Source organism: Gobio gobio, assembly GCF_949357685.1.
Source record: "Gobio gobio genome assembly, chromosome: 20".
Taxonomy (NCBI): domain Eukaryota; kingdom Metazoa; phylum Chordata; class Actinopteri; order Cypriniformes; family Gobionidae; genus Gobio; species Gobio gobio.
In genome coordinates, this window is record NC_137113.1 from 22,348,847 (window position 1) to 22,369,921 (window position 21,075).

At 38.5% G+C, this 21,075-nt stretch overlaps 1 protein-coding gene across 3 annotated transcripts in view; it reads right to left on the reverse strand.

The window, feature by feature from the left end:
• The window catches only part of nrxn1a (neurexin 1a), a gene marked incomplete at its 5' end in the record, with an annotated part of 214,886 nt that overhangs the window by 123,307 nt on the left and 70,504 nt on the right, over positions 1–21,075 (reverse strand). For 2 of the 3 annotated variants that reach the window (XM_079846107.1, XM_079846106.1), the window contains 3 exons: positions 637–1,081; positions 10,765–10,926; positions 13,085–13,386. In XM_079846107.1, coding sequence (XP_079702233.1) covers positions 637–1,081; positions 10,765–10,926; positions 13,085–13,386 — 909 coding nt within the window. Of the gene's footprint in view, positions 1–636; positions 1,082–10,764; positions 10,927–13,084; positions 13,387–14,315; positions 14,586–21,075 lie in introns of those variants that run through there. The other variant, XM_079846108.1, reaches the window with a different exon arrangement.

Consider the following 21,075-nt stretch of genomic DNA (forward strand, 5'->3'; position numbering starts at 1 on the left):
GCATGAAACAAAAATAACACTCTTGCTTTAAAAATTTGATTTCATAATTGCTTCAAAAGCTATTTAATTTTCTCCTTATAACTTTCACCATTTAATCTCACAGTATATGTCAGGTTACTGGCGTTTCTATATCCGGAAAGAGAAGATGAGAGATTCGCAATAACCACGGATCAATAGAGCCTTTTCCCAATTTTACACAGAAACGAGAAAACGAACGGGTACCAAAGGCAGTTCTTTCGACTCTAGGCAAACAGCATTGACGTGCGAGAAAAAGGGGAATAGAGGGAGAGTTAGGGATGAATGTCTTTCCTTGGCAGAGCTTGCTCTCTCCTTTGGGAAACCAAATCTGGTTTCCATGGCAACTCCGGTGGAGAAGACAGAGCTCGAAAGGAGGAGGAAGACAGGAAAGACTGCGGGTCCTGTTCATATTCAAATGCCTGCCTGACAGTGCGCTCCGGAAGGCACGGTTACGACTGTGTTCACGCGAGCGTGAGAGAACACTGCTGTCTCGGCTATGTCAATATTTTCGTAGACCTTGAATACCAGCCAACGTCTAACCATACATTGAATACATCAAAAATACATCAGCAGAATAAATGAACAGCCGTAAGATTAAGAAACAGAGCCATATTCTACCTGATCTTCCGTCTCTCTGGAAATCCACGTGGTACCATTCTCCGTCGTTGACTTTTTTGTTGACTGCACGGGTTTTGGTGGTGCCCGAGCCCATGTCGAGCAGAAGGTATAGGTGGCCGTCCAGCATCTCTATGGCGAAGAAATCCACCTTCAAGGTTTTGGGGCTCTTGGGGTCTTTCTGCTGCTGAGGTTTGGGTTTTCCATGGCTGAAGAGGAGCAGGCCGTTGGGCTCAGTGGTGCGGAAGTCGAAGGAGATGGAACCGGCTTTTTTGGCAGACCACTTGTCAAGGGTAATGAATGACTCTGGCGTCTCGAAGGTGACAGGATCTAGGGTAGCCACATTTTCACATTTGAAGGCCACCACACCGCTCACCTTCATTTTGGGGTCGCCTAGCTTGGCCAGTCGAGATAGCTCGAGCCGTACATCATTGTTCTTGTACACAACCTTCATGTGAAAAGAGGACAAAAAACGATTTCCAGTGAGCAAAAACTCTTTACTTTATATCACATTATGTTACTGTGTATTACAACTTAAACGGGATACAAATCACATTAGTCTTATGGTGCGTTCACACCAGATGCGAATGAAGCATTTTGCGCGAGTGATTTACATGTTAAGTCAATGCAAAGACGCGAATAGACATTCTGTAGCGCGATTTGCGAATTGAGACGGATGACACGGCGCGAATTGAGCGTTTGACGCGAGTTGAAAAATCGGAACTTTAGCGGATATTCGCGCTGTGTTAACCAATCAGGAGCTTGCTCTAGTAGTGCCAACAATGAGGACAAAATCATATATGGATACCCGGAGCTGTAAGTACTTTATAGAAACAGGAATAAAAAGGATCTTGCTTGGAAGAAAGTGAGTGAGGAGATCGGACAATCTGGTAAGTTATAAGAAACGCTCTTTACTCAATTTGAGCTATACATAGGGTGATTGGGACACTTTTTGCCATTGAGATGACTTGGAAAAAGTGTCCCAATCCCCCTGAATTCACCCTATTGAGACTACATGATAGTTAAAGTCGACAAATTGAGTTTATTCTACGTATTTTAAAACAATCCATGTCAGCCATTTTGCAACGAGACAAGCTGGCTGGCAGAAGCCCCTCCATGCGAATTCGAATGAAACAAATTTCACGCACGAATGAACTCAAAATGTTCAAACGTCCAACTACGCGTGAATAGCGTGTTTTTTATTCGCGTCATTCGCGTCTGGTGTGAACACACCATGAAACTTCAAAATAAAGGTACTGAAACTTATAATACATTTTTTTAATATAAATAACAAACACAAATTCAATTCTCAATTATGAATGTGATTTTAGAAAACGTTAAAAAAAATTACATGTATATTATATAACAATATAATGGATGCATTTACACTTAAATTTAATAGTCTTCTTAAACTCTGTTCTACTATTAAAAAAGTGCACAAGAAGCCTAGAAACCCAACAAATGTGACCTTGGACCACAAAACCAGTCATAAGGGTCAATTTTTGAAATTGAGATTTATACGTCATATGAAAGCTGAATAAATTAGCTTTCCATCGATATATGGTTTGTTAGGATAGGATATATTTGGCCGAGATACAACTATTCGAAAATCTGAAATCTGACGGTGCTAAATATTGGCGGGATACAAAATATCTTCATGGAACATGATCTTAATATCCTAATGATTTTTGGCATAAAAATGACCTATACAATGTATTGTTGGCTATTGCCACAAATATACCCATGTGACTTATGACTGGTTTTGTGGTCCAGGGTCACAAATGCATCTGACCGGAGCTGCTGTTAAATATAACGTGTTAGTATTATTTTAATTAATTATATATACATGCAATATTTGCATTTGTAATAAAAAAATAAAACAAAAAAAATAAATTACAATAAAAAAGTTTATAAATAAAATAAAAAAAATTAATAAAAAATTATAATAATAAATAAATAAATAACCTCATTCTATCTAAAATGTACTCGTATTGATGAACTCCTTCCTCCACTTGTTGTTAAATCCTTCAAAAATTCAATAATCAATATTTTGGCTAAATGTGAAAGCCTTTTCATTAACCACAAGCAGACTCAAAGACATACTAGTCATACTAAAAGCTTGAGAGGTTAATGATTGGTTATTTATGAATGGCTTCTCCCTTTTGTCTATTTAAGGTCCATTTTTGATGGAAACCAATAGCCATCAATCTGCTCTGGAATCTGTGCAGTGATTTAAACTCATGACACAATAAGTAAAAATAAGACAAATATATATTTATCAGACTTCTCAAACGATTAATTGCATCCCAAATAAAAGTTTGTGTTTACATAATATATATGTGTATTGGGCCTACTGTGTATAATTATTAAGTGTATTTGAAAACACACACACAAATATATTGTATGTATATTTAAGAAATATTTGCATGTATATACTGTAAATATATTTATATTAGTGCTGTCAAACGCTCTTATTCAGGCAAATGCTTTTAAACCATTCCGGCGAAACGAGACAAAAGAGACCGCTGTGTGTGAATGTCCTGGGTGCGTCTCAATCAGCTCCCGAGTTTCCTAGGTCGTGAATCAGTATATCGTGTACATGAATGGAAACGCACTCCTTGTCTGAAAGACGCGCGCCAGAATCGAGTTCTCTGCCCTTTTAATAAAAATGCCCATTTTGTCGAGTATTCTCATACGAGCAGTCTTAAATTAGTTAAATAACATCTTAAATTTACTTAAAAGAGTTGTGGAGAAAATGAGATGCGCGTGACAGTGTGTCAGATCCGCGTCATGTTCGGCAGTGGCAGATCTTAAAGGAACAGCAGCGACTAATGCTGTCAATAATGTTAATCAAAGAACAAAGGTAACAGAGAAAACTGTAGCTTTAATAAGGATTAATCTATATTTAATTTATTATGTATCCAGTGCAGACTGTTTGATAACTTTATTCAATTGCTGTATATTTCCTACCTGTTAGATAGGTAGGAAGGCCACACGACATTTATTATACAATGGGTTTATGTGAAGATTGTTTTAAGTTCACTTGAAATTGATATAGCTTTTTATTATACTTAATGTTGAATGTCTATCATTAATGTTTAAAAAAATAATAATAATTCAGAGAAATCAGCAGCAGTTTTCGTATCAGTGATACTAGCCTTCATAAAAAGAAGCCATTACAACAAATATTTAAAATATATTGTCTTTACGTTGTTTATACATTTATTTGGAGAGTAACTGTGAAATTATTACAATATAAAAAAATGCAGATGTTTTTAATCGTGATTAATTACAGAAAAAAAGTGTGATTAATTAGTAAAACATTTTAATCGATTGACAGCACTAATTTACATAATTTATATAAATATCAATATTTTATATATAAATATAAAATGTTTTTCTTAAATAATTCTTAAATATATTATATACATGCATGTGTGTGTATTTATATATAAATAATAATTATACACGGTACACACACATAAATTATGTAAACACAACTTTTATTTTGAATGCAATTAATCGCGATTAATCGTTTGACAGCACTAATATTTATATATTTAAAAGCAAATAAATTGCACTTCAGTTGATCATTTGGAATACATTTTTGAGGAGGCTAAACCTCAAACGTGTCCTTTTTGTGAAGTCTTTGTCCCTTGTATTATAGTAGGTAAGTAATCACTCAAGCTTCCCAGTGTCATGTTACTATTCAATCCAAATAGCATTAAATAGCAGAGCATTTTCTGCCCTCTCAAAATGTGGGGCACAACACTTTCTCTCTATCCTCTACAAGGCCAAAACCCTGTGAAATAAACCCGAGCACCAGACTGTGAAGTGTTCACGATAACCCTCTTTTAATTCAGTTTCGATTTCATTTGAGCCCTTGCCAGGAAGAAGATAATGGTATGCGGATGCAATAAAAGCTTATTGATGATGCTTCAGAAATGCCAATCACAGGCAGGCACACAAGAGCCTTTCCAGCCATTAACGTGCCACAGGAGTGAACCCCCTCCTCCTCCCCGCTTCATAAACTCACAAAAACACAAGCGATCTGTGATAAAACACTGCACAACATGGCCGCCGGAGAAGAGCGCATTACAGATGAGAGGTTAGGGGCAGGGACAGCAGGTGGAGGACGACACATCTGTCTGTGCCACCTGATCTGAACCATCAGGAGCCTGAAAAGCACTGACCAAATGCCCCTGAGAGGAGGGGCGCATTAAAACTAATGCACTAATGATGAATGGGCTTCTTGTGCACTCTGCTCTAAACGCCTGAATAAATCAACCTCGGCATAAATAACTACTCGCGCGCGGTAACAAACACACAAGGTCCTCAATGTACCTCACACACGCGCGTTATGCACATCTTGCGTGAAAATATTAAATATGACCTTTGCAAAACAAAATAATGACAAAAGAAAATGTTAAAAGGTCCCCTGTACCACCTACGCATAGCTGTTCTTTTGATGCCAGAAAAGCTTGTGAATGAACCAAGAAGAGAATCCATTCAGAATCCTCTTAATATGAATTCCCGTTCATGAGTTCAAAGCGCTAGAGTGTTTGTTAACACAGGCCAATGACCTCAGGCCTGCTGCTAATCTGTGGAAATGATAGCACTAAAGCACAGACAAGAGACACACCAAACGCCTACACGCGGCAGCAGACCACAGCTTACACGAGTCTGCACTTTCATGTTTTGACATTGATTGATTGCTTGTGGATTGGTTTTGAAATGAAGGCTGGAGGCTGGGAGGGGAAAGTGGAGAGTCTGCAAGAGTTTCAATGCTCCGTGCATCCACATATTTGACAAAATCACACCTTTTGTCATCTTTAGGCCTCTAGTAAGAATTTGTGAGCATTGAAAGTGTTATTTGCATTAAGAAAAGCACTAGTGATACTGTCTATTTAATGTATCTAAAACCATGATTTGCATTTAAACTTCTGGTTCCCAAAAACTGGATCCAGGACTGTTCTCATTGAGACAGCAAAAACAATGCTGAATACAAATAATAAAATAAAATAAATAATATAAAATACACTTTGATACACTACACTAATTAAATTTCTGGCTGAAACTGATAATTATCTTCATGCTACGATCAATAACCATATATATATATTTTTGAAATTAAATGAAAAATAAAACACTGATCTAAAACTACATTAAATCGTTTAAAATACTAAATTACTTTAGGCATCACAGCAATAGAATCTATAGTATAAAACATGACTATTCATTTTGAGATTTGCCAGAGGTTACATTTTTACATTGTTATTAAATTATAGTGTTTTAAAGACTATTATTAATGTTTATAAAGATTGAGTGAGTGTTTAATGGTCACCAAATGTAATCAATGTAAATTAGCATGACAATCAATATTGTATTTAAAATAACTAAAAATGAACTATAAAATGAAAAGTAAAAATAATGTCACGTTAATAATTTTGCGTGTTGCATAACATGACTTCATCTGTGGAAACCATGAACAAAACTATGTACTGCGTTGGGTCAGGTGGTGACCAAAGTAAAAATCTATTCCTGAAAAAAAGCCAACCACTGACCTAGAATGTGTAAGACTGGACATGATAAATAGACTAACAAGGTAAATGCCAGTGAGCATTTGTCACTAATTGTGGGTCTAGAGGTTAATGAATAAATCACCATGAGCTATAGCACCTTAAGGTTAACCAAGAGCATCACTGTCTCCCTGTTTCATGAATCAATCACAATCAATTCAATTTAACTGCTCTTCACTAAATATGCATTTTTCTATATATAAAACAAAATGGCTGGCATTTTATTTCTGTTCATAACATCAAACACATTTCCGACTTCCTGGCAGTCAGAACAGCTCTTCACTTCACCAGCTGGCGTATCAGAGGACATCCCATTCCACAGGGATGAGAGTCTAACATGGAGGATGGAAGCTGATGGATGAGACAACATGTTCTCCACAGTTTTCCTCTCAGGAGTTTTACGATCACAGATAGCTCATGTCAAGAGCATGAGGTAGTGGACTGGCGATTTGTCGCACAGATCCAGCAAAATTGCTGTGAACTGAGTGATTCTAATACATTTCATTAGGCTGCCTTTTCATTTCCACATAAACTTAAATGCACAGTATTATTTACTTATTTATCCAATTTGTCGTACTCTTGTTTATTTGTTAGTTCTGTCACTGTTGACGATCTGTGACCTATTTTCAAATTAACAGTCTTCAGATGTGAGGAAACCTCATCAGCGATGTTAATTAGAGAATGCATTTCAACTCTGTCGCTGTGTTTCGGCTCTTGAGTCCGTGGCGCCTGATAAATAATTCCTTCAGTTGTTGGTGTGTGTGACGTGCTATGAGTTTTTACAGGCAAGAGACAGCACAATGCTGACGTCAGTCAACTGTATAAAAAGTAACTAATACCAGCAGACGTACAGTATATGTGAATGCTGCATTGGCGTAGGATTAATTTCATTGCATAAACACACACAGACACACACACATATATGTATATACAGATATTACATTTTCTCTGTGATACCGAGAGCCGATTATTCAGAATGATATCTGCCAATACCAATAGATTGATTTTCTTAAGGGAAAAAAATCTAACTAATCCCAAATAATGCTGTAAACTATACAAGGAAGGGAACCCTCTCTTTTGGTACATTAGTATGATATTACAATTTTAAATTGAAGGAGTAGTTCACTTTAAAATGAAAATTAGCCCATGATTTACTCACCCTCAAGCCATTCTAGGTATAAATGACTTTCTTCTTTCTGATGAACACAATCAGAGTTATATTAATAAATATCCTGATGCTTCCAAGCTTTATAATGGCAGCGGCAGGGTCCATTCAGTTTGAAGCTCAAAAAGTGTATCCATCCATTTAGGGATGTCACGGTACCAAAATTCCAGTAGTCGGTACCAGTACCATAAAAATGTTACAGTACTCGGTACCAATTTTGGTACCACAGCTAAATGTTTTTTTATTTTTTATTTTATTTTATTGAACTATTTAAAAAAGATATATATATTAGTGCTGTCAAACGATTAAAATATTTAATCGCGATTAATCGCATTAATGTCATAGTTAACTCACAATTAATCACAATTAATCGCACATTTTTATTTATTCTAAATGTCCCTTGATTTCTTTTTGTCCCATTATTTTTTCTTATTTTAATGATCTTATCAACATAGAAAAGTGGATCGGCTTGCTTTGTTCAAATGTTTGTTTTATTGAAAACAACATTGGCATACTTTAGTGTTCGATTTCACACCAACATTCTCACTTGGAGCAAATAATCTCACACAATGTAACACTGCCCATCAATAAAAGGGTGAAACAAATACTTTGTTGCACAAACAGCCCCTTCAACAGCCCTTTCTAAGGGATCAAAACAGGGTGATACAAAATAAAATTACAAAGTGCACATGCAAGGTAAACTAGGACTCCGCCTATAGTGCAGTTAAACCAGGGGTCGCCAACTAGTGGACTCCGGTCCGAATCCGGACCGCGAAGCCTTTTGACGTAATGAAACAGTTAACGTTGCAATGCTCAGTTACTACGTTCAGACCCAGACGCGCGGTCAAGCATGCAGTGAAGAAGAGACTGATGGTGCGTTCACACCGGACGCGAATGACGCGACATGCACGCCGCTTAATCCGCGCCGCAGAATGTCTATTTGCGTCTTTGCATTGACTTAAATCACTCGCGCAAAACGCTTCATTCGCGTCTGGTGTGAAAGCACCATCAGAGCAGAAAGCAGCGCTCAAGACAAGCACTTTTAGTTGAAGACCCCTGAGTTAAACCATGGCATAATACGTTTCTCATTTCGGCGTCTCACGCTTGCCATCCACGTCTACTCTTTTAATGGCCCAAACGAGTGCGGGCAGCCGCAGCGTGCCTGATGTTTTGTTTCCGGTCTAGCTACATCCGGAGTGGTGTTGTAGTTTTTCTAACGTTACTAGTTGTTGCAACAGCATGTGAAAAAACTACAAAGTTTGTTAGACCAAAAAGAACGTTAATCTCGCGATAAAAAAATTGACGCCGTTAAAATAGGTTTGCGTTAACGTCGTTAATAACGCGTTTAACTGACAGCACTAATATATATATATATATATATTTATGTATTAAGTTTATTATTTATGATGATAATCATTATAAGTAAATAATACATAAACATTTAAAGGCTGTATGCTGTTTAAAAGAAAACATTGTTTATAAAAAAGATTCAACCATCTAGGCATAATTATTATTATTAGTAGAGACGTATTGTTATTACATAGAGATATAGCTAAATCTAGTGTAGGCTACAACAGTAGCCTAATATTTGTTCAATTTCAATTTTTTTAAACAGAACTTTTATTTTGACGGGTTGCGGTGAAGACCCTTGAGTGTCTGTGTTCATGATATGACAGTTTTCTCAAATGAAACTAAGTAAATTCTCATGAAGTGACGTTTATGCGCTCGTGTCCTCATATAGAGACACACGGCAGAGACTACAAAGACAGTGAGCGAGTGTCAGGTGTGTGCACGCGCTCATGTGTGTGCCCGACCGCACCTCATTCACACAGAGAGGCAGAACATGCAGGAGTAATGTTTAAATAGTATTTTACAGTTTAATATTCACAGACACTAGTATATATTCGGCTACAGTCTGGAGCCCTGCGCTTAGATAAACACGGAAGCGACTGAACGCAGCTGCGGGTACCGAATATACTCGGGAGTCGGACCAACTTCTGTATTCAACTTTCAGAAAAAGCACTACTGGCACGGCACATGACATTGGACGTAGCGAAATGAACTGCGAGAGGTGTTACACTTTCTGCCGAAGTTGAATACGGAAGGTGGTCTGGCGAAGCTAGACATTTTACTTTATAAAGTTTTAAATATGGATATTTTTCTTATAAAACTCCATCGATTCGCTTCAGAAGGCCTTTATTAACCCACCGGAGCCGTGTGGAGTATGTTTATGATGGGTGGATGCACTTTTTTGAGCTTTAAACTCAAGTCACTCAAGACCCTGTCACTGCCATTATAAAGCTGGGAAGCGTCAGGATATTTATTAATATTACTCTGATTGCGTTAATCAGAAAGAATAAGGTCATATACACCTAGGATGGCTTGAGGGGGAGTAAATCATAGGGTTGAGTGAGTTAACTAGTACTTTAACATAACTATAATATTCAACTGCAATTTATTTTCAGATATAATAATTATATCATGAAATAATTTAGTGATAAAATTGACAGAATTTGAAAGCTGAGACTTAGTTTTTTATCAGAAGTAACAAAGCACAATGCTCTTTGCGATTATTGGATAGGAGGTGCTACAAATAATGTTTGGTGTAGGGAGAAAACAGACCTGGCAACCCTGGCTTGAACTAGGGGTGAGATTTTAAAGAAAGTTATTGTTACATTAACTTCCACAGCCTTAAATTCAACACAAGAGATTTTCTTCACACACAGTATGAGTTGCAGTCTAACACTTTTTATGATCCCTTTTGATTGACCGGATATAATCGGCCCTGATCATCAGTTTTTAAACACTCGGCCAATACCGATTATTCCCTAATACACACACACACACACACACACACACACACACACGTCTGGTTCGCTATCTTTGTGGGGACCCTCCATAGGAGGTTTTTATACTGTACAAACTGTATATTCTATCCCCTTACAGTAACCCTACCCCTAAACCTATCCATCACACAAAACGAGTTCAAATGTTTGGGGATTGATGCATCCTTTTGGTCACATTCTTCTGTCATTCAAAAAGAACTCTAATTTTTAAAAAAAATAAAAAAAAATAAATAAAAAAAACTAGCTGTACTAATTTACTTTTATAATGACAGAAAAATGTAAATTAGCTGCAAGGTTGCATCTTTTTTTCATTTTATATACATATATATAGGAGTTTTCTATAAAAGGAAACTAGTTCAATATACCCCAATTCAACATATTTTGAATACATTTTTGTGGATTAAATGCAAGGTCATATTTTTCTATCATTCAAAAAGTAAATGAATAAATGTAATACACTATCAACTGAAGGTGATTGAATTACTGGGATATTTCTGGGTGGAATTCCATTTTTTCAAGGAGCAATTTTCAGAGCGCTTACCTCTTTCAGGCAGCCCATAAAGTTGTTGCTAACGGGGGATCCGGGCAGATCCGCAGTGCTGGGACTACCCCCGACATAGAAAAAGTCGTCCGAGCCTAGCATGGTGTAGTCCTCTTGTGTATATCCAGTGGTGGTCAGAATTCCATCCACGGATATTGTAACCTAGACAACAAAGCACAGGGAAAGGACACGCTATACTCACATATAACTTGAATACTGTTACAGGGCTTTGGTCCCCCTCTTAAGGATTTGGATGCTTGGTTTTGTTTTGTTTTTGTCTTTAATGCTTCTTTTTTTTGTATTTATTTATTGCTTTTCTCTTTTTATTGATTTAATGTGAACCCATTTTCATGTCTGTTTCAGGAATTCTTATTTATTTTTTGTTTAACTTTTTTTTTTTTTTTTTTTTGGTTCTTCTAGATTTACGTTTTTGGTGTTAAATTCTAGCATGCCTTAGGTGAGCTGAGGAAGTCTGCGGCACATTAGCCCATGATCAATGTTAGCGGTGCCACTAATAGAGCACAAAAAGTAAATCAGCAGACACAAAAATGGTGTTAGTAGTATGTGTGTTTCTGAGAGTTAGTATTGCTTGAATCCAGTGCGTGTGAGTAGTTTCAGCAGTTTTCAATGTATTTATATGAGGTAAAACAAAGAACACAGCGTGCTAAGAGGTTAGAAATGAAAGCACAGGCAATTAGAGGCACATCTCTCACAGATCTGGTTGAATGGATGCATGCTTCATTATCCCTCCCTCTCCACATGCAAACAATGGTTGGTTAGAGAGAATAATTCTTCTCACAGATTAGATTGCACAGGAATGAGTAAAGAGAGAAGGGGAGGGAGAAGGACACAAATACAACGGAGCTCATGAGACCAAACACAGCTGAGGTGTCGGCATGCATAAGCGTGTTCACATGAAGACAGAAAGCAAAAACTACCACAGACGAGATGACCGGCCACCCATGCCAGCCTCAAATGTACTGATGGAGCAGAGGTGTTAGTACACGGGGTGGCCAGGATGCACACCATGCTGAACAACAGGCCTCAAAGCTAGCTGGACCAATGAAAAGGCTCAGAGCCAGCCAGCCGAGACCGATCGGTGAGCAAAACCTTATGCAAAAGAACCCAAAGAAGGAAAAGATGCAAGATAACCTAACAAAACGAAAAAGATGGACGGGACAGAAAGAGCTGAGGAAACCGAACTAATGAGAAGAAAAAGAAAAGGGGAATTTGGGCAGGGCAGGGGAAGTAAGCGTAAAGAGTACCAACCGCATTTTCCCCCTTTTTTTGTTTAGTATTGATGTCTACGATTCAAAAAAAGGAAAATAGACACACGGCAAACCCAAACTAAGAAACAATTAGAATGATATCTACCGAACAATGTAGTTTGTTTACCATAGCGTGTCCAATGCCTGAGTGCTTTGTGGAAAAGGGGGGAGAAAGGAAATTAAAAAACTGTGAACAGAACACCGTTCCTTAATCAAAAAAGATGGTCTCTTGCCAAGGTTAGTACATCAGCGTTGCACGTTAGTAAGAGGTAACAGGTTAGTAAATGACACATTCCATGGATGAAAGGTTAGTTTCTTTCCCCAAAAGCAGGTTAGTAAACATTTAAAAAGGGCAAAAGAAGAGAAGGAAAGGAGAAGCAGACGAGATCTGCACCGTGGAGTTCCTCTGGGACGCATCTAGTCTACTCTGTTCCAAACACTGTCTCTTCCTATTCCTGGCACTCCGCTAACTTTACTGGTGACAGAACGCACCACTGAGCTTTTTATGTTTACTGCCTGTCCTATTCAACTTCGTGCCACACATCTCGGATCTTTTCAGAGTCTTGACACTTCAAACGCGTTCTGCGCTGACAGGTGACGTACTCATGTAATGTAGTGAGAGGTGGCGCTATCAAATAGTGACAGTAAAATATGGATGCTGTAGCGTCTGAGGTTGAATTTAAATATTAGTCAAGGGGAACAGGGTTAAGGGTATGTTCACTCATGTCTAAAAGCAGAATTAATGTCTGCTACATGAATACTTCAATATCGGGAGCGTCTTTTTTACATTAACTCTGCTCTACACTACGTAAATGAAGGCTAGGGCTCATTTAAAATGCTAAAAGTGCATCAAAAGCCTAGAACTTTCTCTCTAGCGGTGGACTTTTAGTAGCAACTTTCAAACACACAATATGGAAACCTAAACCATTTTAAATGGGTGCATGTCTTGGTTAAAGTGTTTACGGTTAAATCTAGTCCGAGGGTTAGTTTGATGCTACTAATCTGAATCTGAATGTATCCAATCTCGACCTTTGCCTTTTCTGCGCGGTTACCTGACGAAGGTTCCTGGTAACCTTCACATCATGCCAGGCATTGTCATTAAATTTCCCATTGACGGGCTCCACCAGGGCCTCGAAGGCCCCAGAGCCCAGGTTGATGACCAGCGAGACGGCACCATTCTTCAGCGCCAGGTTGACGTAGTCTGCAGACTTTCCGGTGTGGAGCATCAGTCCATTGCGCTGCAGGGTCTTGAAGGAGAGCGTAATCTCATCGCTACTGCTCTGGATGGGGTTCGGGGACAGGTCATAACAGAAATACTCTGAACCCTTGAAGGTGGCCACGTACTCTTCTCTCTCTGTAAGAACATGGAGAAACATAAAGCAGGTAAGTCAGGAGCAGACCAGCGTTTTACATTAAAAGAGGTTGTTCAGATGCATCAACAGCAAACTAGCAAAGCAATGCAGACAAATATAAAAGTTTAATTGGAAAGATGAGCAAATATAGGGGTTAATGACATGACACCCTATCTATTAATTGATTAAAAAATGCATTCAAATGCAATTTATAAATACAATGATCAAACCGGTTATGATAAGGAAATAGTAAAAAAAAATGTTTTTGCATAAAATAAAAACTTATCAACGCATTTTTATTAAATCCTTATTTAAAAAGCCTAAACTACTTTGTCATAATCCTTTAATACCATTTTTTAGAGAAAAAAAAAACTCTTTGTCCACCAGATCAACAGTAATGCGGTCTGACCAACATGCAGGAAAAAAGGAAATGACATCATAGAGAGGACCCCTGCAGACCCTCATGACTGTGTGTCTAGATCAAGTCTCTTAAAATATCAGATATCTTGAACTTTTTATTACAAGGCAAGGTTAGTTCAGGTTGTAAAATGCCATGCAGTGCGACTGGCCAAAACCTTTATATTTATGACATTTATTAAATAATAATTCATGACATTTAAAAAAAAATGATAAAAAAGAATGCTTCTTGGATTGAAAAAAAGATGGTATATAAGGTTTTTTTTCCCCAAAAACGTATATAACACCAACATTAATACAAAGCACATATGTGTTAAACCTTTTCTTTGTCATTATATGCCATTGGTCCTCCATCACATAGTAACACAGAGCAGATCACTTACCGTCCATCTACTGGCTCCCATACTTACTGGACACAAGACTTACTGGACACTATTTTCAAATTACCTACCTGTACAAAGCCTAAAGCCAGCCAAAAGTTATACCAAAGGGGTCAAACGTTGTAGAAACTCACCACAATCAATCTGAGCGTGATTGGTTGCTGTCAGTACGCCCGCACACACGCACCTGAGATTGAGGTCAGAGCCATCTTGCTCACAAATGAGAACCAAGGTCCTTGATAATGGTGACCATAAATAAAGCAGCCACACATATCAGGACATAATTACCAAATCAGTCAGCGAGACCCATTACTGTAAGCGTGCTGGCACAGAACCCAGGCACGAACACTCTCACTCCTCTTCCCATTTGCGCAAACAGCTCCGACTGTCACCCAGATCCGTGTGTATTTTGGGAACTTGGGTAAAATATTAACTGAAGAGGCGCCCATTAATAAAGTGTGAAGTCCCATCTCCACAGCTACCTTCTTACCGGTAAATACAATTATATTATTACAGAGCAGAGCTGAGTCTACTTCTCATCAGGAATATTAATGACTTTAACAGGCAATTTACAGCAAGACTGAACCAAATTACCATAAATCCAGGAATCTGCAACACAATTAACCTAACACACCATAAGACCAGCTCATTTGCTCTGGAATTATCTGGAATATTCTTAAGATAAACCCTGGAGATATCAACAAGGCTCATTTACTCCATCTTCTTCTCCATCCCTCATCACCCTTCCTGTGTCCACTGCGAGTTAAATAAGCTTTTTGCCTTGGCTGGTGAAGTGTGTGTGTGTGTTTGTGCACAAAGAGTCAAAGGGTGTTGCTGTATCTGGCTCTCTTCCACCTCCTCTATATACCACTGAGTCAGCTATAATGACTCAGTGCAGGAAGGCGCCCACAGAGTCGCACCAGCTTTTGCACCAACACACACACTGCCATACACACAACGTTTCACACAGGTATATTGGATGCCCAGAATAACAACAAAATGGCCTTCAAATCCCATTCTGATGCTAGTAACAAAGTGTGTGAGTCTTTCGTCTCAATTCATTTCTGTAGTGACTCCGCTCATGTGACTCATCAGATTTGTTCTCTGCACATACTCTTAAACGAAATAAAATCTTCATCTTCAAGAACAACCAGTCACAATCAATTAAACACAGTATTAAAATATATGTCATCATATGTCAGTCCTTCCAGAAAAATGCGTCTTTTTTGTGATTGTTGCGGGCAAAAATCCTTTATTTTTTAAAGATAATTATCGGCACGATTATGCGGCACGTTTTCTTAAAAAATGCGATGGAAAATGCGGGATATTTATGCAATTTTATGTGATAAAATTGCGATAACTTGCAAAAACTGCGGTTTGATGAAAAAGAGAAAAAAAGCACTACATCACAGAAAGTGCTGGGAATATTTAAGTTCTCATCTTGTTTTATTGAAGACCTTAATAAACACATAAAACATTGAGTCAAACAAGTTCTGTAGCTTTACAAAAGGAATATGCTACAACTTCTGAAAAAATGAATAAATAACTTCCTGTTTTACAGAGGTAGCTACTATACAAAACAGACATTTGAGTGCTTCCAATGCACAAAGTGCAATCTCTTAAAGGGTTAGTTCACCCAAAAATGAAAATTATGTAATTAATGACTTCCCCTCATGTCGTTGGACACCCGTAAGACCTCCGTTCATCTTCGGAACACAAATGAAGATATTTTAGTTGAAATCCGATGGCTCAGAAAGGCCCTGTGCACTCTCAAGACCCATAAAAGGTACTAAAGACGTCGTTACAAAGTCCACTCACTACAGTGGTTCTACAGTAACTTTATGAAGCGACGAGAATAGTTTTTGTGCTAAAACCTAAATAACAACTTATATAGTGATGACCGATTTCAAAAAACAGCATCATGAAGCTTCGAAGCGTTATGAATCAGCGAGTCGAATCATGATTCGGATTGCGTGTCAAACTGCTGAAATACGTGACTTTGGCGATCCAAACCGCTGAATCGACTCACTGATTCATAACACTTCGAAGCTTCATGATGCTGTTTTTTGAAATCGGTCAACACACCGGGAAACTGCATTGCGCGGTCTTTTGCTGTTATTTTTGTTGGCAAATGGGAATTTGCGTGATTCATCATGGTTTCACCGATATCTATGGTTTCACCACGGGGTTTGCAGCTTTTCGATGACGTTCACATCGGGTAATTACGTCACTTCAAAACGTTCCCATGGCAATAGGGGGAAAAGGCGGCTCTTGTGTGAAGTAAACGAACATTTTTCAACTTTCTGCTAATATATATGACTTTTTTGCAACGAAAATGCAGGGATTATGAAATCATGCTCGGCCCGTATATTTTGCACGCGGAAATAGGCAATTTATGCAGCGAAAGTGCGGCGTATTTGAAAAAATGCGGCCCCCGCATAAATATGTGGACTTTGGCTGATTATGCATTAAATCATGCGATCGCATAATCGCGTTTTTCTGGAGGGACTGATATGTAATACATATATACATTATGCATAGCATCATACATATAATTTCTCTTTTATGCCATATCCTACCTAGTTACCATTTATTTTTGACAGTGCCTTTTCACACCAACCTTGGTAACGGCTATTTTCTCTAACCGCCACTGCTTACAATTTACCCTTAGTAAAAACAGCACATTTACTCAATTCACACTTAATGCAAACGACATGCTTTTGTTGCCATTCACGCTTAGTGGAACCTACTTCTATTTAAACAGTACCTTTTTCCCCTCAATAGTCCATATACATGCTAGTCAATTTTCTTGCTCCACCATTTCTGTTACTTTTACAATTAAACAGATTTTTTTTGATACTGTGCCTTTAAGACAATATGTATTGGATTCCTGCTACAATTGGTTAGACTTTTTGCATCTGAAATGAGCAAGATCACTTGTGTACTTGCTGTCAGGTCCAATAAAACTGCCACTACCTCATCTTTGAATAACAGCCTTTTTGTAAAGCTTGCTTTGACATCCACCAAACAATCCACAACCAAATGTGCCATACAATTGTTTTTGTCTTTGGAAGTTCTTAGTATAATCTATGACATCAAATGCATTTGAATATTCATGCCATTTGATGACCAATTCCTTTTGGAACCGATTCCTTTTCTGCTTTCTCTGTTAACACAAACAGCTCATTTATGATGTACAGAAACAGAGATGTAGCTGATATCATTGTCTCACCCCCAAACTGCTGTTTTAGCACTACTAATTTTGTGTAGCTGCCTTCTGCCATATTTTGAAGAAGCAGCAGCACACTTCTGATGTTTATATATTTAGAAAATTGTAAATTGTCCTATTCAGTTAGCGTTAAAGTGCTCCTATTATGCTTTTTTCAAATATTACCTTTCGTACAGAATCAGAATCTTCGAACACACCATTTTCAGACTCTTTGAGGAATGAGGTGATGTGCAATATAAACTACGAGAATTTGTCAAACTCAGTTCCTGGAGGGCCACAGTCCTACAGGGTTTAGTTCCAACCCTGCTCCAAAACATAAGCTGCGTTTCCACCGCAGGAACTTTCCTCAGGAACTAGGGACTTTTGGGTGGTATTCTGTGTGTTTCGACCGCAGGAACCGGGGTCTAAATAAAGTTCTGGGTAAAGATTTCCCCCTCAAAACGGACCTGCTTGCGAGGTAGTACTTTTTCCAAGTTCAGGAACTTTCGGGGTGGGACTTGGGCGCTGAACATGCTGATTGGTTGAGCTCACACAGCATTTTATTTCAACCTAAAAGTCTGTTGCGGTGCATTCAGTTAGAGTTGTTTGCTATTCGAATCAACAATGGAGTTTAAAAAAAATATGGCCAATGGACCGACGACGAGGTTCATAAGTTTCATAAGTTTATTTGCAGAGGATGGAATCCAGTGGGCTCTGGAAAGTCATGCGCAGTCCTACGTCACCGGACTAATCTTCATGGTACTTTAGACCGTGATGGAAACACAGACAGCAGCAGATCTGGGGGAAAAAAGAGTTCCGGGAAAAAGAGTTCCTGGAAAAAGAGTTCCTGGGACAAATTGTTCCGGGTAATTTCGGTGGAAACGGGGCTATAGTCTGTGTCCGAAATCGCATACTCTCTTGAGTAGGTACTTATTTTGAATAAGCAATTACTATACTAAAAAGTATGTTCTATATAGTATGAATGTGTGCAGTATGAATGTAATTCGGACATAATGTACATCTGCCATGCTGTCATTATCATGTGACCTACCAGCATCTGTTGCATTGCTTCACTACCTTTCACAAATCCTCTCCTGTGGCCTCATGGGATAGAAAAGTGTCCATCGTACGCACACTTCACAATCTCATTGGAAGTTGTAGGTCATCAGGGTACTTTTTGTCTACTCTTTTATGAGTACTGTGAATTCGGACATATATGTTTTTTCAGATAGTTTTTTGCATACTATATTGTAGGGAAGTATGCAATTGCAGATGCAGCCATGAGGCCAGATTTACTAACAGCTTGCGCCAGCACAAACCCTCTTTTGGCGTTAAAAAACTATGGTCAGGATTTACTAAAGACGCGCAGTGATAAATTAGAGCTAAAAAGGCGTGGGCTGACATTATTGCATATGTATTTTTAGGAGTTTCCCTTTCAGGCGCAAAAAGTATGGGAGGAGAGTACTTAAATGAATCACGCAAGGTGATTTACAAAGGTTTGTGCTCGTAAAAATGTACTGGTGTTTGTGCCATTATTTAACGGGCAAAAAAAGCATGTCTTAAACCAGATGCTAACGGATAGATTGCGTTGGTCATTATGGAAATGATCCGGCTGCGTCTGTGTTCATTAATGTATGCGTCGTCAGTAGATCACAGGCAGAACTGTCCACTCCCATTGGCGCTTTTATGGAATTGCGCTCTCACGCTAATTTGCCCTGTGGCCCTCCAGGACATTTGAATGAATCAAAATTTCAAAGTTTACTTAGACTGGGTAAACCCAGCCTGATCTGCCGGCGATTTGATTTCGCCCTGCAACTCAGTCTGGAAACCGGAACATACATTTCTATTGCTTCTGTTACACTTTTGCGGGAACCAATCACAGACTGGCTTATCCATCTGGCGCGCTATTGGCGGGTTAAACACGATGACGGATAGAGCAGCGATGGGTCGTTGCCCATTGATCATGCCTCTTGTGGTCTGATTGGTTAAAGGACTATCAAATTGCATACAGAGTCATTTGAATTTATGCTCGTTGATCACGCCTCTTGTACAGTAGAAAATACATAGCAGACTCCCCAGACCAATGTTCAATCTTAAATTGAGCTTGGTCTGGTGATAGCCAGACAAGTGTTTACTTGAAATAGAAATGTTTTCTAGCATTTTAAATGTCTTTACTGCCTCTTTTGACCAATTGAATGTGTCCATGCTGAATATCAAGCGTAGCGTTACTTCTGGCAGGTCACGTTAGTCAAGCTCGCAGCAGCTGACTGTCAGCTGATCACGTCTACCTATAGGAATACGATGCCTATCACAGCATGCATATATAAGCTCCTTCAGTATTATCAGCTGTTATAGCGTTTCTCCGGAGCTAATTACCCTCCTCCATCCCCAGCTCCTCCTCTCGTCACTCAGGATTTGGCATTCTGATTCCCCCTGAATCAGACTAAATTCCCGAATTAGGATGTACATTTTAATATTGACATTAATGCTACCTGCAATACATTGTTGGTTCTGTTCTGTTTACCCTAGGGGGGCTTATCACTGCTCTCCCTGCTCTTATACATGCTATGCTGCATGGATGCGCAAGGAGTTCTTGCCCAGAACAGAACCATACCGCCAATCTAAACTATATGCTAATTGACTATCATCTTTGACGATAGTGGTTCTGACAGAAAAAAGTATTCAGTACTTAAAAAAAAAAAACTGATTTCAGTACAATTATTGTGTTCAATTATTATGTAGTAGGGTATCCACATGATGTCCAAAGTAAATTCTGAGAACAAAAATCAGTTGAGAACCACTCAACTGCTATAGCGTCTGTTCGCACTTGTGGAGTGATTCCTGGTACGCTGCTGACTGAGCAATTATCTCTTCATCAGCTTAAATTTAGACAGGAACGTTGGGGGCAGCACGTCTGTGGGCTTGTTACCTCAAAGCTGCTACAGGCGACAGCCTGTGAACGCTGAACACAGTCACTCAACCATTGAGAACTCCCATGCTACGGGAAGACGAGCTATAGTATGTTTTCCTGTACGATTTCCCTCCCCATGACACGTCTGAAAAAAGAGCTTGAATTTGATGCTTCCCCAGTAACGGTGGGATATATAAAAAAAAAAAAAATTTAAAAACCCCAAAAAAGTAGTGTCAACAATTATCTGATTTGTGTTGCATGCGATAAACGCAATATAACAGAATCTGTCTAATTACGACTACTGTAGAGGTGATAATACATTCATACATTTTTCTAATTTCATAAACTCATTTTGACACCCATATCTAATTCCATAAGCAGGATTTCTTTTAATATTTAAAATGTGATATTTAGGAATAAGAACACAATAAAATATTAATTTTGTAATTAAATCTCCTTTAACAATTATACAACGGCACAATCTCCAGGGGCCTCAGCAGCAACAACATTAATAATTGAAGCCGCACATAAAACTCATTAATTTGGGGCTTTTAACATCTCCTTATAAAACTACACCAAAATGACACCACTAAATAAAATCAGAATGTGTCTAGTTAAGAAAAAAAATTAATTAAAATCACAGTAGCTTCTCTGACAGTATAGGCTGGGATGATCTCAGTAAACGTTTGGTGTCAGAATGAACAGGGACTAAGCGCCAGATAAACTGTCAAAGCTGTCTACATTGATTTTTCATAAGGTGCAAGTTCGGTCACAG